The sequence below is a fragment of the Poecilia mexicana genome, unplaced genomic scaffold (genome assembly GCF_051168715.1).
Source record: "Poecilia mexicana isolate PSO_F unplaced genomic scaffold, ASM5116871v1 scaffold_3, whole genome shotgun sequence".
Taxonomy (NCBI): Eukaryota; Metazoa; Chordata; class Actinopteri; order Cyprinodontiformes; family Poeciliidae; genus Poecilia; species Poecilia mexicana.
The window spans coordinates 21,142,968-21,160,372 of NW_028263372.1; the positions used below are offsets into that span (position 1 = coordinate 21,142,968).

Below are 17,405 nucleotides of genomic sequence, written 5' to 3' on the forward strand. Positions count from 1 at the left end.
ACTGATTAATACAAACTGTACATTGGCATATGAAAGTGAAAATAAAGATGATTCTTTCTGCCTCCACTCCTTTTAAACTGACTGAAACATCTGCTGGCAGATTGTGTACTGCATGTGGTTTCTGAAAAGTGATCGCTGCAGCTTGTTGATCCCGTCCTCTTGGATCTGTGTGTGCCCACAAGAACCAGAGCCATGACACGAATGTGGTCAGTGATACGGCTCCAAAGACAACAATCAGATCCTGGGTGGCCTTCATCTCAATTTCATTCAGATTTCATGTTAAACAGAAATTGGCGAAATACTCCGGACAAAGTACATTTAATACACTTATGAATGAGACGCTCCAGTCTTTGGCTAGAGCACCATGCAAGTGAAAACTACGCCTACAATACAGTAAAACAAATACACATGTGCAACTGTTTCAGCACAAAAATTGTATCTTTATAAAGGTTTTCAGTTATAAGGTGAGAAAAAATATCGGAAACATTAATTCCCATTAAGTCCTGGAAACTTGGAGGAAATAAATCAATAATAAGAAATAATAAATCAATTTCAGTTTTAAAATTGTAACTTAAAACATCTTTAATAAAAACACACTGCTCCATTTGTATTTGTAAAACATACTTTATTTTCATATTGTGCAAAAAAAATGTATAGGACATACACCACCACATCTGTTAGAAAACAGACAAATATACATGTTTTAATCATACTTTTAGAGAATGAAATTTAAAAACAAAGATCCTATTATTTACAGTTGCCGTATTTTACAAAACTTTCATTAAAACAAAATCTCCCTCCCAAAAAAAAACAACTGCTGAGCAAAGCAATAGGACTGAGGTAGAATACAGAGACAGAAAGACATGGCGTACATGGCTGCAGCTTTTCCAGACTATCACTCTGACTATAAATACAAATGTTTTTCATCTTTAGTAATAACAAAAACAGGAGACACAACAAAGCTTAAAAGTGCTTCAACATATCTGCTGTGCTTCAGGACGCAAAAGGCCTACAAAACAAAATGTATTTGTTTGATCAGTCATTTGAACAAAAGAAGCATGTTCTTTTGTAGAATAAAGCAAATCAGCAAAGTAGGTATCTTCTCTAATTGTGCTGCACAGCGCCAGTTGTTCCAAAACGCGCAAACTGCAGTTCAACGTCGCAAACCGTTACACATTCTCACACCATTAAAATACAAACATCTCTGTACCTGAACCGTGCAACACATTCAATTGTCTAAGTGGGGGGCAGGGACAACGTTACATTTTCATATACACAACAGGGCCAAAAAAAGGCATCAAGAAATAATCAGAGAAATAAGCAAGCACTAAAAAAAGACCGAGATATTGGAGCTCATCTTATAAAACATGTATCTGGCGTTTGATATATTCTAACTACTTTATTCTTCAGAAGCTCTCATTTACACTTGGACGTGACTCAACAGCAGGAGTTTTAAGATACCCTATCCCGGATAACGGGGTACAGCTTGGGCCTTAAAAATTTTAATAAAATATTTAATCTAACTTGGAAAAAAAAACAACATAAAAAGAAAATCTTGTGAGTCAAAAGTTTCCGTCTCTGTTATTTGTAGGTCAGAAACTAAAATGTTTGGCAGCTTGTGGCCTAAATGTTCAACAGTAGAAAATTATAACCCAGTTAACCACAAAAAAAAAAACAACTATTAAAGCGTTAACAAATTGATATATTGTAATAACTGTCAAAAACAAAAACAAAAAAATCATCATGTATTCTGGACAAGATTAAATATATATAGTGTGATCAGTATAGATTCTTGTGTATGAAAACCCAACATATATATTTAATATGAACATTATTGTAAACATAATTATTTCTGTGTACCTACAATATTTCAGCACCAGCTGTTCAATTCATAATAAAATCTTCTGTATTCACAGATTATGTAAAAAAAAAAAAAAATAAGGACCGTCGAAATACAATATGCCCGGATGATAATGAAGCATTTCTACTGGAGGTTACAGTGATAAATGGTGGGACGGAGGAAATGTATATTTTCGGACTCTTCTGCGCAGGAGTCGTGGGATCCAACCTGCGGGCACTTCCTGCTTTTCCAGACCAGCTGAGCAAACGCTGTTGGTCCTCAGACTTCAAAAGTGTCACACCTTCACGGCAAACATTCTAAAGGAGCCTCCGTCTGTGTTGCTTTGGCTGAAAATAGACAAAAAATAATGTGTTACCTTTACTGTTAGAGATGCAAACATTCTTTAGCTAGCAACGGTTTATACCCACCAACTTGTTTTTCACAGAGACTAAATTAGGTATATTTTCAGTCACATATTCAGTCTACATGCTTCCTTACTTTGTAGAAACGTCTTTTGGCTGCCAGTGGAGTAGTTTCTCAAGTTTTGTTTTGTTTTTTTAACAGCTTTGCATAGTTAGAGTCTGGAAATTTTGCCAAATTCTTTTACAAAATTACCCCAAGTTCAGTCAAATTAGATGGCGAGAAGCTGCGAATATTAATTTTCAGTCTCACCACAGACTGATAAATCAGCCACAGGTGTTGAGCTTAGGTCTTATTAAAACATGAGACTGATTTGATCTCAACCTTTCCATCTGGCTGTATGCTGTGTGGTTCTGATGAATGCTGTTGCCTCATTGAGTTGAAGCCATTATTAATGCATGTATTGTATTTTAATCTAACTTCAGGCATGATTACAACAATCAGAGGTGAAGTGGATTTTCCCCTCATGGTTCAAATTATCTCAACAGCGAAACCCATCAAAAAATAAATCAAGAGTTGATATTTTAGGTTGAAACCGCCATGAAAACCTGCTGTTTCCAGAATGACTCACTGCCCCAGTATTTCTAAATATGAGGGCTTTTTTGTGGTTCCCACATGTGCTCAGCTCATTGATATTAATTAGTTCATTAGCAGAAAACCTTGAAGCTGTGCCACGATCAATAACCACGACAGGCTAGAACTGCTGGCGTCCTGTGGCAGATAATTGTTCGTGTAGGGAAGCCGGCAGATTGGCTGACAGCATCTCCATTCTGAAGTAATTGGATAGGCTGTAATTACATTCACAGCAGCACAGAGCAATCTAAACTGCCCACGCTGCCACAACGCCTTGTGCCAACGAGGCACAAGGCGTTAACTCCTTCTCAGGCACTTACTGACCTCCTGTCCCAATGCCCCGAGTGCGGCCTTCGCGGCTCTGCATCGGGTTTCAAACAGTCAGACTCGGATTGTTAGTATCAATTCAGCACTTTGCTCAGTCAGTTGAAATCTATGGGTAAAGTAAGCAAAGAGGCAGTGTGTGGCCTTCCCACACACCAAACCACACCATCACTCTTGCATCCCCCCATGTGCCAGCAGAGCTGACCACGAGGACTTTACCTGAGTTAGTCCAGTGGAGCTAACCAGAGACATGAAAGTGATTTGTGAAGCATAGCGTGCAAGCAGAGAACCCACTACATGGGCTATTACAGCGGACATCAATCACGCAACTTCCTCTGACATAGTCTGCTTTGTCTCGTCAAACGTGCTTGTCGGTTTCAATCATCAAACGGAAAACCTAAGCGAATGAAATTGAATTTCAAATCAGCAAATCTCGCTAAACATTGAACTAGACCCTGGAATAGTTTATTCATCTACTAATGCAATTTCAAAGTGTTTAATCTCATTTATGAGGGACAAGCTGACATGTCCAAAGTGGGGGCAAAACCTTTGCTTGATTATTAACAATTCTGTAGATATCATGCAAAATATTGTCACCTTCCTAAAGCACTGGCTACGTCTTTCAGCAAAAAGAGTTGATTTTTTTTTCTTTTTTTTTTTTCCAAAAATCATTTTGGGAAAAAAAAAAATTCTCTAGGATCGTGACTATATTTATTTTCTAGAAGGAGTTACATAGTGAAGCATTTGCAGTTTTGCTTTGCAGCAAGGAGTCCTGGGTTCAAAACCCAGCCAGGACGTTTCCAGTGTTTAGTTTGGATGTTCTCTCTGGGTATGTCGGCTTCCTCCCACAGTTCAAAGACATTCATGTTAGAAAAATTGACATTCCTGATCACTCATTAGTGTGAGTGTGTGATTGAATTATTGTTTTGCTCTGTGGTGGATTGGTAGCCTTTCATCCGGTGGAGACTGGAACAAACCAGCCTTGTAACCCTTCAAGAACTGAGCAAGTCTGAAAGATGGATTGACAGACGAACAAAGAGTTGAAGAGGGATTCAGAAGTAGGGATTTTGGATTTTAATGAGAACACGGGAGTTATTTTTAATAAATTAACTTTAGTTTAAAAATTCTCTGAATGTTTTCACATCCCAGGAGGGCTTATCAGTTCTCAGTATGCATGTTTTTTTTTTTAATTCAAACTAAATTCATTATTGTCTGATATAAATTGCAACTAATCAAAAAAGATGCAACATTTTTTTAAAACCTTTGTATCTTTTATAAATGAATAATGAACCTCAATGGGGAAATATAACTACAGTTAGTCAAGTAAACACCAAAACAGTGAGGTTACCTTTCAGACTGGATGCCATTTTTTAGGACTCCAGCGTAACTCTTCCTTCTTTCCAGTGGCAGAACGTCAACAAAACCTCCGTCTGCTTTGATTACCCCTGCATGGATGGCCGATTTGCAAATGCTGGAGCTCTGTGAAGAACAGGAAGAAAGTGAAAAACCTTTACACTCTTAAAAGAAAACAAGAAGGAGGTGTGTAGAAGTCTGGCTCTACCGTAACAAACCATAAGTTCTTATCGGGGGAGTACAATCACTCACTTCCAATCTAAACACAGATCACACTCTACACTCATGCAATGATTCTAACCAGAGGTTTTATATTCCATGTTTAACCAACAGTTAGCCTCCTCACCACTGCAGAAACATATCTTTTGAGTGCCCTACTTTGCAAAACACACTTTAACCCTTTGTTGAAAGGAAGCTTAAGTTTTGACCTGGAGCTCTTACTAAGTTCCAGAAGGACCTCGAATGTGCAAACAACCCACAGTAAAAAAACAAACAAAAAAAACTAGCAGAGCTCTGGAGATCTTTCAGCTGGATTTATGACCACACTTTGTAAATATTTATTAATACTCACATCTGCATAGATGTTGTTTCCAACTACAGGCGACCAATAGGATGGCTGAGTCTTACAGCTGGCTGGACAGATGATTCTGAGAACCACAGAAGTACATAAAAGTTATGGATCATGTTGCATTTAAGAGAAATAAGGATTTACGATCACATCACACATTCAGTGACATAAAGAAAACTTTTTATTACTTAGACTTATAATTTGTAAATATTTGCGACAAAATAGGTTTTCAAAATATCTGTTAAGGGGTGATAGACATTTTTTAAAAATCTATTCAGTAAAGCAGCTAAAGCCAGCGAATGGAGGCACCTGGGACAGTGTGAGGATGGCCGTCTGTAAGGGCAGATTTCCCTCACTGTGGTGTAGCAATCGGCATTATATTCTGTCAACCAGAGAGAAAAGATGAACAATTATAATACAGTATTAATATGCTCCATAATACGCACCTTGCATGATCAGTTGTTCTGACTCTACACAGTTCGTTCCTAAAAAATATGGATTTACTCACCTTCCACTTTGACCACCGTGAAGGAGTTGCCGGGTTTATATTTGCTGCATAACAAAAAAAGAGAGATGCATTAAAACACTTTCAGCATGAAGAAGTACAAAAACAATGAAAAAATTAAGTTAGCAGGACAATGCTGTACAATTAATTGTTTTCCCAGTAGTTACTTGAGTGCTTCTCTCAAGCTCATCAATGCTAAATGTTGCATCTTATCTTGTCGGTCCTACTCATGTAATGAGGCTTCACATTTTAAATTTTACTCCTCATTTATTTTTCCTTCAATTACACATGTTCAAGAGCCGTATTCACAGTTTTAATCACAGCCCAATTTTAATTTAACTGGAAAGAGCAGGCGTGTCTACCTGAGAGACTCGACTCCATTTTTTGTGGATCTGACAAAGAACGGCAACTTGTCTGTCCTCGTTACGTCAACCAGCCCTCCGTTGTTGTCGATGACCCCAGAATGGATAGCAGCTCGGCAAATACTTGATTGCTGCAACGGTGAGAAGCGAACTTTAAGAAATGCCTTACTGTTAGCAACTGTTTAGAAATGCAGTTTTGAGAGACTCACCACATCGTAAGAAACAGTCCCCCAAACTTTCCCTTTTGTACTTAAACAATTTGCTGGACAATTGTGTCTGCAGAAGAAGAACACAGGCTCACATCAGAGAGGAAGCGTGTGACGAGTGAATAAATAAGTAATTATCGACTGAAAATCCTCACAACATCCTGACCTGTTGCAGGTTGCTCCTTTACACTTATCCCGCAGTCTAGTCTCACACTTGATGTTGTGAGCTGCGATAATGAGACAACACATTGAAATTAAGTACCAAACACAAGGTGGTCATTAAAATACATTGTTGCGTTAATAATTCCCGCATCTACCGAGGTATGGATTGTCGGGAGTCTTTGGGGAGGATGTCCTCGGGGTGGCGGTTTTGGGTTTGGTTGCAGGTTTCCTGGGAGGTCTGGGGCTCGGTTTGGAGGTGGTCCGAGGTGACAGTGGCACCTGAGGCTTTTCCACCTCGTTCATGTCCTCCGTCTCCGAGCGCTGAGAGTCTGGCAGCGTTCAAACATGTTGACGTTAGGTTGAGGCATTCATTGAAGAGAAAATACGCTGGTAATTAAATTTAAGAGTTCTCCTCGTTTGGGTTTTAATTGCTCAGTGTTTTTCTGACTGCTCTTTTTATTATGTCAAATATCTATCTGTATCTATCAAATGCAATTTAGTACAGAATTGTGAAGGGGAAGGGAAATGATACATGGTTTCAGAAACTATTTTATGAACGACAATTTTAAAATTTATGCACAAAGAGGTCTTTACTTCCAGTCGGTGCCTTTTAGAACAATAGGAATTATTGGACATGACCGATGAAAAACAATTTGGGCTCGTCTCTAACAGATTTAATCATCTGGAGCCAAATTAGACTGATGTTGGTATAGCACCTGTAGACATTTATTTTGAAGTACTTACAAAAGATTTTCAATTAAATTTAGGTCTTCACAACTCCTGCAGCGAAAACATCTTTGGTGTGGACTTTAAGTTTACTTGGCAGAACACCAACCAAGTGGCGCATGAGACCATTTTCCTCGTTTTCCAAAATTGTAGAGAAATGTCTCACCTTTGTAGCACAGATTGTTTCTGCATCCTCCTCCAAAACTCGGAGGACACTGAGAACAAGGACGGCCATGTTGATACGGGGCCTCTCCGATCCAGTTTCCCCTGGACAGAACCAGAAAATGAATTACCAAAGTATGGCGGCTTTGTCATTACTCCAGGAACCTCCCAGAACCCAACAAAGACAACTACTCTAGTAATTTTACTCCTAAATTTAGATACTTTTTAATCCACGCCGATGTCAAAACACTGCATGGTTAACATTTGCTGACCCTGTACAGGGCAATGCAAACAAGTCTGGAGGTTGTTGACGAACAGCTGACAGTGGAGGAATACTGATCTTACTTTGGGGAATAGTTGCAAACAAGGTAAACAGCGTTCTCCCATGTTTCTCCCCACACGTTCATCCTTGGACACACGTGCACAGCACAGCCCACTCGGCTCGTGGTTGCCCAGACCAGCTGAAATGAGGGAAAATAAATACACGGCCAAAGTTAGCGCTGGCATTCTCTGAATGAAAAGACTATATTTCTAGACTGACACTTCTCACACTCATTAATTCAAGAGGAAACACTTAAATTGACTGTTTTAATTAACGGGGCCACAGGGACCCGCTAGGGCCTCTGATTCTGCCTTAGTCTGGTGTGATGTTTTCATTAGGCCGTGAAAAAGGAAACAAATGTATATTTTTAATATCGCAAATATGGTTGTAAAACGGTCTGCCGAAGTTTCGATTTCACAGGATGTATGAAAAGAGCAGCTGTAGAGGTGTTACGGATAAATCATGTCCCGTTTGAGGGAAATAAAAAGCTGCATATTCTAAAACTTCTCCCAACACCTCCCTCTCAAACACGTGCTCCCCCTCCTCAGGAATGCTGGTCTTTTTTTTTTTTTTCTTCTTTTTTTTTTTTTTCTTGTATGCTTAGGGGCCGCTGGAAGCAGTGAGCTAGCACACGGACTGACATGTGTCTCTAACGCAGCACAACGCGATCGAAAGGCAGCGATGGAGCGCGACGGCCTGGACGGCAGACACGTCAAACCAACAGCAGACAGTCAGGTGACGGCTCAGCTCCTCCCGCTTCCGTCAGCAGCATCTTCAAAGGAGCCCAGGTCAGGCAGTGCAGGATGTCTGCTGGGTTTGGAAATGACTGCCAGATGAAAGTGATCAAGTTTCAGGGTGAAAGCAAAGAAGAGAGACTGAGGCCGTTTCCGTAAAGCCAACCCAACGGCTTTGAGGCTGACTGTAGGCCAGCTCTTCTGTCTGCGGATCCTAATTCAGTTTTTAATTTGCTCATTTGGGCAATTTTTTTATTTTTTCTTCTTTAAGGTCTCACGTTTTGTTCAGTTTTAATCAGGAAATGCTGATCCAGATAAGCATGCAGTCATTCTTTGCTGCTAAGAGATTTCCCATGAAACAGTTACGTTCACAGGAAACACTGACAACACGAGTCTTCGCTCACGGCACCACTGTGACAAGGCGTGGCATTATTCATTTTCTGCCCCGAACGAGTTGTTATCGCTTACTTCTATTGTTTATACTCATTATGGAGCAGGTGCGCCCTCTTTGAGGTGCCATCTGTCCCACTGCACCTTGCTGATGATGCTAAAGTTGGGAACTGCTGCAAAGTTTTAAGACCTTCGATAATCTGCGGTTTAAAAACCTAAAATGCCTGGAGAACTTAAATAGATACACTGAAGGGTTTTTTAGTGATTTCTGGAAAACATTGTTGTAGCCTGAAATGAGAGTGAATACCACAATATGTAGACTGGTAAATTGAGGACTAAGTAATTCTATATAGACAAAGATTCTTTAAAACACCATTCAATTTTTTTTTAACCTGTGGAGTTTGTTTTCCAAGAAAAAGTAGCTAAAAGTAGTTAAAAGTAATTGGCATATTCTCAGGTTTAGAAAGAATCGTCAGTCGTGCTCTAGGTCCTATTAGTTTTATTATGTTTTCTAGCATAACCACAACTGAAGAAACTAGTGACAAACAGATCCATCCCAGTTTTAGTGTTGTTTTCCTGTAAATTACAGACTCTTTGTAATTAGTTCATCACACCCTCGAGCCGGAAAGCCAGCTCATACCATCCCGTCAAGGCAATAAGTTATTTGTTAAAGAGACAAATTACTGATCTAAAGGGGCCTGAGTTCTCCTACCTGGGTGTAGTGAGTGCACATTGGCCCTGAGCAGCGGTCAGGGCACCAGGGGTTGCACTCCTGAGGGTAAGGGTAGGTGTAGTCCTTTACTTCGTCGTACCACGCCTGGACATGGAAGGCAGGTGAGCGGTATCTGTAGGGCCAATGCACACACACACACACACACACACACACACACACACACACACACACACACACACACACACACACACACACACACACACACACACATTTAGACACACACACATTCAGAAAAACAGTAGGCTTAGTCACAGCCGGTCCAGCTTCCTGGGGCAAAAGGGAAATATCTGAGAGAGCTGCCAGGTGCTTTGGCTCAGACTTGAGAAACACTGCATAAATCTCTCCTCCCTACCTCCCATTACTCCTCAAAAGATGAGTCCGAATTTGACCTGGCGCAAAGAACTGCAGACTGGTCCCACAGAACAAGAGGAAATTGAATCAAGTTGGGGGAAAAAAAAAAAAAAATCAACGACAAGTAAACTTAAACATGGCACCATCGCCTAACTAATCAGTTAAATTCTTATAAACAACTCTTGGAAAGTGCTGATGGCGGCAAGGAGGAGAGAAAAAATGACTCTACATCAGTGTTTGTTGGCAATGAAAGAAAAAAAAAGGGGGGAAATGGGCTTGAGAGAATCAGAGCAGATTCCTGGAAGGGCACCTGCTGTGATATCCATGTGTTGTTACACAGAGGCCAACTGTGTCAGGCCGTTCAGAGACACACTTCCTTGCCATTGCTTTGGTCTTCCACAGATCTTGGAAGGACTTCAGGTCTGAACTCAGCCTGGGCCAGTCATAAATGTTGTTATTGTTCACTGTCCAATACTTCAAGACCACTTTAGCGATATGTTTCAGATCACTACCATGTTAGAGAGCCCAAAGGTGACCAAGAGAGGATTTTTGCAGATGTTTAAATCGGTTGGGCATATTCATTTGGTCCTCACGCAGGTCCACATGAAAAATGCCAATCCCTGATATGAGCAAGGTAGATAGATCCAAGACTGGTGTCCATGGCTACCGCTTCCCCCTGATAGATATCAAGGCAAGGTGGAGTGCTCTGTAGGTATTGTTTGGGTTTGTGACTGTCGTTTTCCTCTTGTTTGCAGTTTTTGGGAGGTTCTGGCCAAATTTTAGACCTGAATCAAATCAGTTACGTGACGAGAACTAAAGACAAGCGTCTGGCAAGGAGACCTTCCAGCCTCGATACCTGCTCACCGTCACAAAATGGTAGCAGTCATAGCGCCAGTGGAAACTTGTAGAAACGCTGATGTATTTACAAAGATTGTTTTGGTTACTTTGCAGGAAAAAAATAACGGCTTGCCTGTGATTACTGAGAAGAAGCATGGATAATTTTTAAACATGACATTTCGATTTTCACTTTTTCCACCATCAGGTCATAAAAAGTTTTTATTTTTAAATCTGTATCGTCCTTACCAAGGTTACGTTTACTAAAATATTTATGTCTGGCCAAAGACTCAAGAATCGCTGGCCAGCCAAGCTACATTTCCACCACTGACCCAGTTAAATGTTCTTTTGACTAATCACTTGAACCAAAATGAACTAAGATGCAGATGAAAAAAAGAAATATGAAACGCCATGCCTAAACACACAACTCTCTTTGTCTTAGTAATGAATTCAACATCAGGGAATTGATCAATAATCAATAACATGCTATGTCAAATATTATTCCTTAATATTAAAACCTTTTGAGACACTTTAAAAGCAACTTTTATACAACATAAACTCCACAAAGACCATTTTATCCTTAAACAATCCATAAATCTAGATTTGCATCTTATTTACAATTTTATCATAATTGCAATTTTCTGCATCACTGACTTCTGAGTAATATATTCATCATACATATATCATTTAGTATTATTATTAGACACAGCTGCAGTCAGAGGACTAAATGTATGCATTGTGACCAAGAAGACCACATTAACTCAGGGAGTTTAATGTTTTTATATAAACTTTTACCAGGATGGAATGATTATCCAACAAATGAAAAACCAAAAAGAGTTAAGTCAACTAAGTCAGAATTAGGTGATATGAGTTGCACAGCCTGCATGAACAGCACTTTAAAAAATGATCAATAACCCAAAATGAATTACAACGTTCATCCAGATGACTGGTTTGAACCTCACCTCCCCCAGTGAACTGCCAGGTTTTGTCCAATCGACATGAGGAGGTCTTGAGGTCCGTGGTCCCACTGACACTCCTCGGCCCAGTGAGTGGCTGACCTCTCCAGCTCATCGTCCCAAACCTGCGTGCATCAGACACAGTGCAATTTGGTTCAAAGATGGACAGATTTTCCCATAATAATACGTTCTAATTTTGCAAGCTATTAGCCTAAATCTGTTCAAGACCTTTACCAATGCACTTCCTCTGCTGAGCCGAATGCAGTTTAAATGTCAGCCTGTAAAGATGTTTGACGTCAGCCCCAACAGATTCACAGCAATCACAGCTGAATTAGTTAAAAGGGAGGAGAGAAACAAAAACAACACCTGACTCCAACAGTGAAAAAGCAGCAAGGGCTCCCAGCTGCCAGGCCCTCAAAGGACATCCCTTCAGTAAATTTCCAGGCTTTTGGTGGTCACTAAAGCATGCATATACACTGACACCACTATAACCCCAACGCACCCCTTTACCAATGCAAACACACACTGCCTGTTCCCTGGAATATGAGAGAGCAGAGTGGGTCTACAGACACTTGCCTCCACACCATAACCACAGTCCCAAGACGCACAGGCTGCTGCTGCTGCTTCTCCCAACCTCAAACATCACCGACTTCTGAGAAATCCTCTGTATGTAGGAACAATAATCCCTCTCCTGCTTCACCCAGAAATGTTCCACGAGTCCCTGGATTTCACCGTCGGCCTCCTCCTCTCTCCCTCGCCCTCCCGCGCTCTTCACAGCCGAGCTGTTTTCAGGTAGGACGGAGTCAGCATTAAAGCGCTCCCTGTAAAAGACTGGCACAGCAGGCTGGCAGCGGGTCAACCTTTATGACTCCATGTTTCCAGCAGAGAGAAAAGATTGTTTTTACACCACCTCCACCTTTCTGGACAATTTAAAGCCTTTTAAACCCCCCTAATTACAAGCCCGGTTACGGCGTTTGTTCCTGCTGACGCTTCAATTTCCAGCAGATTAAACTTTTGATCTTTTTTTATTATTTTTTTCCTGTTTTATTGGCGTTTACGTGTCAGACCTCACCATGTACTCCATGTTTGAGGCGGTGGGGTAAACGCTGCCCCTCAGCTTGTTGTGCAGCTGGAGGATCTCCTCCCGGTCCGACCAGAGGATGGCTCGTCTTGTCCTGTTGCCAGCTGTGGAGCTAACGCCGCTGTGGTCCGCTTCCTGCTCGTAGCGGCTCAGCAGGCGCCGCAGTTCCTTGGAGTCCGGCAGGAAGAGCGAAGACGAGTCAGTGACGCAACGCATCAGGAGGGAGAGGAAGAGGAGGCAAGACGAAGCAGAGTGGGTCATTCTGATACGCAAGCTGTCTGGGGTAATAAACCTCCACAGGAGCCCAAATAACCTGGAGAGTTGACAGATAAGCGGTAGATGTTACAACATTTGTTCAGACATAAACTCTGCTACCAATAAACTGTGAAAACTAAAATCTTCTCTAAGATCACCGTCTCTCCATGAATGGACGAAACCAGTGTGAAACAGAGTGCATTTAGGAAATAACAGACTTTTTTTTTTTTTTTACTCCCTCCTGTTCTCCTACCAGGCAGAAAAACCTTTATTTTACCATTTAGTTATGTAAGCACATAGAATCTATTTCAAGCATTTAATTTTGGTCTTATTATGGCTTACAGCTAATAAAAACAAACAAACATGCAATTCAGTTTCACACAAGATTATGATAGTGCAGAAAACTAATAAAAATGATTTTTAATACAGAAATGTTAGCCTACAGAAAAGAAGTACTGTAAGCACTAAACACTTGAGCGATGCTCTTTTTGCATCGATTACTGCATCATTCAGGTGATCGGTCTGCGGCTCTGCTGATCTGTTATGGACGCTCAGATTCATTTAATGACAGCAGGCTTTGGCGGATTTAGTCAAGAAGAAGATCAGAGACTCCAGACATACAATTCAGACAAGCCATGGATTCTTTGTGGGATTTAGGTCTGTGGGTTGACGGCAAATCAAGCGCAATGATAAAATGACCATCATTAAAGCAGATATTTGTGCTTTTCCTATGGGCTGCTGGCAAATGTAACCAGCATCTCTGCTATAAGAGAGAATGTGAAGCTGACAAACAACCACAATGCCTTTAGACTTGATCAAATACACTTAACATCTCCAGCAGGTGCAATGGCCTCCCAAGTCATCTCTGATTGGGAAACTTTACTCTCTTGACCTCAAGCAACCCTCTTGATTCTGTGCCTCTCCATTCTTCCTCCAGAGTTGATTTTCAAATGAAATGCAAAATTAACTGCAATCATTGTGGGCGGAGTTGTTGTGGGAAGGATTTCCAGTAACAGACAGTGTTGCAACAAATCTAAAGAGGCTTCCGACTGAAGACTGCCATGAAAAGCTAACAGATCAATATCCAGGCAGCAGAGACAATATTCCTCAGCAACATATTGATGCCAATTGGATGACACCCATCAGTTCTTATCAAGCACTGCTAATCCGCCTCATTTGCTTCTGCTGCTCCTCTTCAAATCTCTGTCTAGATGCATGGTTGGAAAACCTGACAAGAGTCAGCTAGTAAAATTAATTTTATATGATATTCTAATCTTAATAAAGCACCTGCACTAAGTTTAGTCCATCTAGAGAAGATCAGAGTGAAAACTTTTGTTTGATAAACTGGTGATGCTTTAAATATAGCTTGATAGTTCTTTCATAAAAATGGAGGCACGCTCAGTTTTAAACCTGGTAGTTCCATGCATGAATGACTGCCTGTATTAATGTGCAAACTGTAGTGAGATTTACCAGGATCAGATGTAATATTTCTCCAAAATTTGATGTTTACGAACTGGTTTATCTCTGAGTTTGAAAACCTTCAACAGTTGCACTTAATGCAGACTAATATGACTTTCTGTTGTTAATAAAGTTTTTTTTTTAAATGGTGACAGGATGGATTTGTGGCATCAGAGTACACAGAGAAGTACTCCGACTCTGGGGAGGACAACCCGAGATCAGGTTCACAAGTTTTAACCTGAGTGAACCGTGTTGGGGAAGAAAACTTGCGTGGAGCTGATTCTGCACATGAAATTCTCCCGCCAGCCTGCAGCCACACAGGAGGACGTCCAAAGACTTAAAAACCAAAGCAAACATCACAAAGTTTTGTAGAGAGGGGAGGCAGTCAAGGCAGTGACCAGAGAAGAACAAAAATAAATAAATAAACTAAGTTCCAGCTTGCACTGGTTGCTCTTATCCTTGAATCCCTTCACCCTTTTCCCTCTGGCTGAAAAGGCATCTTGAGGTCTGGCGCCGGCTCTGTGTCAACACGCCGTGCCAGCTTGGGGCACTGAGGCCGAGCCAACGGGCAGCCCAGGCACCACACCCTTCTCCTCGGCCTGTGCCATGTCTTCTTCCCACTGAAGCCCTACCAGCTTCTCTGTCTGGGCCCTTCTCATGGCTTTCATGAATTTTATACCACAGTGACAGACGGAGCAGAGGACTGGGGAGAGAAACGTGCACAACTCTGTTATGGGAACCACTCCTGGGCTGATCCAAGGAGGAAGTCTGCCTTAAGAACAGCTGATCCAACAAGGAAATTTAATACAAACGCCTGTTTATTTATTTTTATTTATTTATTTTTTTTGCATTTTCACTCATTTAATATCATTTTTAAACGTGTAAATCAGCTCTACTTGATGTTTTTCCTAAAAACAAAAGTTCATTCATCATTTTGAAAAATTACTTATTTTACAGGTTTACAAACAGCAGAGACTTCCCCCCCCCCCTCCCCAAAGTTCTACAGCGAAATATAATTGAATTTCTCCATTCAATTTCCACATGGCTGCAGCAGAAAACGACCATCGGTGTCTAACAGCTTCATTTGCATCCACGCCTAAAATATAAACGTTGGTGTTTCCAAAACTTGAGCACATCTCTCATTCAACAGCATTATAGGCACGACATCAAACGTGACCTTACGCTAAAAGCATGACGTGCGTAAAATGTCTCACCTCTTTCTCTGTGCAGCTGCTGGAAGATATCGGTAAGTGTGCGGCTGAGAGCTGGATTGTTTCCTTATTAGAGGAGCCGGCTGCTGTGGCTGCTGTTGCTATTTGGCGATTTTCCTGAGGCTCGAAGGAAACTGTGTTACCTCTGTGAAACTGAGCGCCTTATATAGCTAGAGAAGGAGACCCCTGATGAGCAGAGAGAGAGAGAAATATGACTGTGTCTCCTCTGCGCCCTCCCCAGCCTCCCCCTTGTTCTTGGCACACGGCGGGTTTTGCGTTCGCTGGGGAGAAAAAAGTGATAGATAGATAGATAGATAGATAGATAGATAGATAGATAGATAGATAGATAGATAGATAGATAGATAGATAGATAGATAGATAGATAGATAGATAGATAGATTCAGCAAGTTGTTGATTTCAGTTCAATTTTAAGTCAAACCAATGGATTTACTACAGTCAGAATTACGTTTTTCAATAATTTATTGCTGTCCAGTTTTGGCTTACAGATGATCGTAACATTGAGTTTACAAGAAAATTTGATTACAGCTGAATATTAACGGGATTTCTAATACAGAAATATTGACCTATTGAAAATATTGACCTCAGAGTATCTGAGCACAGACTCAGATACTCTGTGTGAATTGCTGCATCGTTTTGTGGCGGCAGTCGGCTTGTGGCTGTGTTGAAGTAGTCCAGGTTGCTTCAGTTCTTCTTCTTTGTTGGCTCTGGTCTCCCATCGTCCTCTTGACAGTACGCCATAGATCCTCTGAGGGATTCATGTCAAATGAAGCAGTGATGCCATTACCATTAAACACAAGAGATGCAGTGGTTGTAGGATACATTTTTGTGTGGTAAAACACCTGAACTTATGAATGGATTTCACACCTTTTTTTTTTTTCTTCCTATATTTTTTCCTACCATTCCTGTGTGTAATTTGCTGCACACGAGAATCAAATGGCCAAAGAATGATAAACTTCTGTAGTTTGGTTTTTGCATAAAAACAAAAACGGGGAGTAATTTGTTATGTTGCTTTTGAATTATTTTCATAAATGTTAGTAATATTGGGGGGAAATTATATCTGCAGCTGATTTAATTGACTGTATTCCAGTAGTGTTAAACTCGTTGGAAGGATACATGGAGGAAAAGGAATCTTAGCAAGAAAATAAAACAAGACAAGGATCTTTACATGGATCAAAGATACAGAGGAGAGTTGGACAGAAGAAAAAAGGGAGGAGATGACCCAGTTTCGTGTCACTCCCTGCATAAGGCTATTAGATGTGTGACCCAAACAGTTCAAATTTTTCCTCTACCATCTGTTTGCTTTCCTTTTAAAACATCTCAGACTTTTATAGTAGCACCCCCGGTCCTGGTGACCGCCAGCAAACTGAAGCCTAACCTTTTCTTTCAATGCAGACTCTGCCAAAATTGTGGCGCACGCCGCATCAGCTTTCATTAAACATCATTTGGAGACGCTAGCAGGCAATAGTGGCATAATTTGTTGGGTAAGTAACCACAACCAGATGGTTAATTTCAAGAAATATAGTTAAACATGGCTCGGGCCGCACAGATGTGCAGTTGGTAGCACTGCTGTCTTGCAGCGAGACGGTCCTGGGTTGTGTTCCTGCTTCATGGAGTTTGCCTGTTCTCTCTATGCATGTGTGATTTTTAACACAATCCAAAAGCTTGGCTGATAGATCGAGCTAATTTGTCCTTAACCGTTTCTGTCCATGTGGGTTGTCTTGTGATGGACTGGTGACCAGACAGGGTGTACTCAGCCTCTTGCCCAATGGCTGCTGGAAACGAGTACCAGCATCTTCGTCACCCCTGACAGTGGATATTATAAAAGCATTTTAAATGAGAGCATGTGTACTATTTTATA

General features: G+C 40.9%; 1 protein-coding gene across 1 annotated transcript; it reads right to left on the reverse strand.

Annotated features, from left to right (window-relative positions):
• Positions 1–604: 604 nt before the first annotated feature.
• crispld2 (cysteine-rich secretory protein LCCL domain containing 2) lies at positions 605–15,783 on the reverse strand. The gene is made up of 15 exons (XM_014972971.2): positions 15,530–15,783; positions 12,594–12,915; positions 11,528–11,646; positions 9,360–9,492; positions 7,547–7,662; positions 7,206–7,306; positions 6,469–6,642; positions 6,318–6,378; positions 6,155–6,221; positions 5,946–6,076; positions 5,587–5,630; positions 5,388–5,460; positions 5,082–5,157; positions 4,506–4,636; positions 605–2,187 (listed from the first exon to the last, which is right to left on the reverse strand). The coding sequence occupies exons 2-15, from the start codon at positions 12,861–12,863 to the stop codon at positions 2,136–2,138; spliced, it is 1,548 nt and encodes a 515-aa protein (XP_014828457.1). The 5' UTR covers positions 12,864–12,915; positions 15,530–15,783; the 3' UTR covers positions 605–2,135.
• Between the last annotated feature and the right edge of the window lie 1,622 nt (positions 15,784–17,405).

Coding starts and splice junctions, on each gene's coding strand:
- crispld2 (XM_014972971.2), bottom strand. CDS start 12,863: ATGACCCACTCTGCTTCGTCTTGCCTCCTCTTCCTCTCCCTCCTGATG. Junction 9,493..11,527: donor CTGGCAGTTCACTGGGGGAG/GTGAGGTTCAAA, acceptor TTGGCCCTACAG/ATACCGCTCACCTGCCTTCC. Junction 7,307..7,546: donor GTTTGCAACTATTCCCCAAA/GTAAGATCAGTA, acceptor GGTTCTGTCCAG/GGGAAACTGGATCGGAGAGG.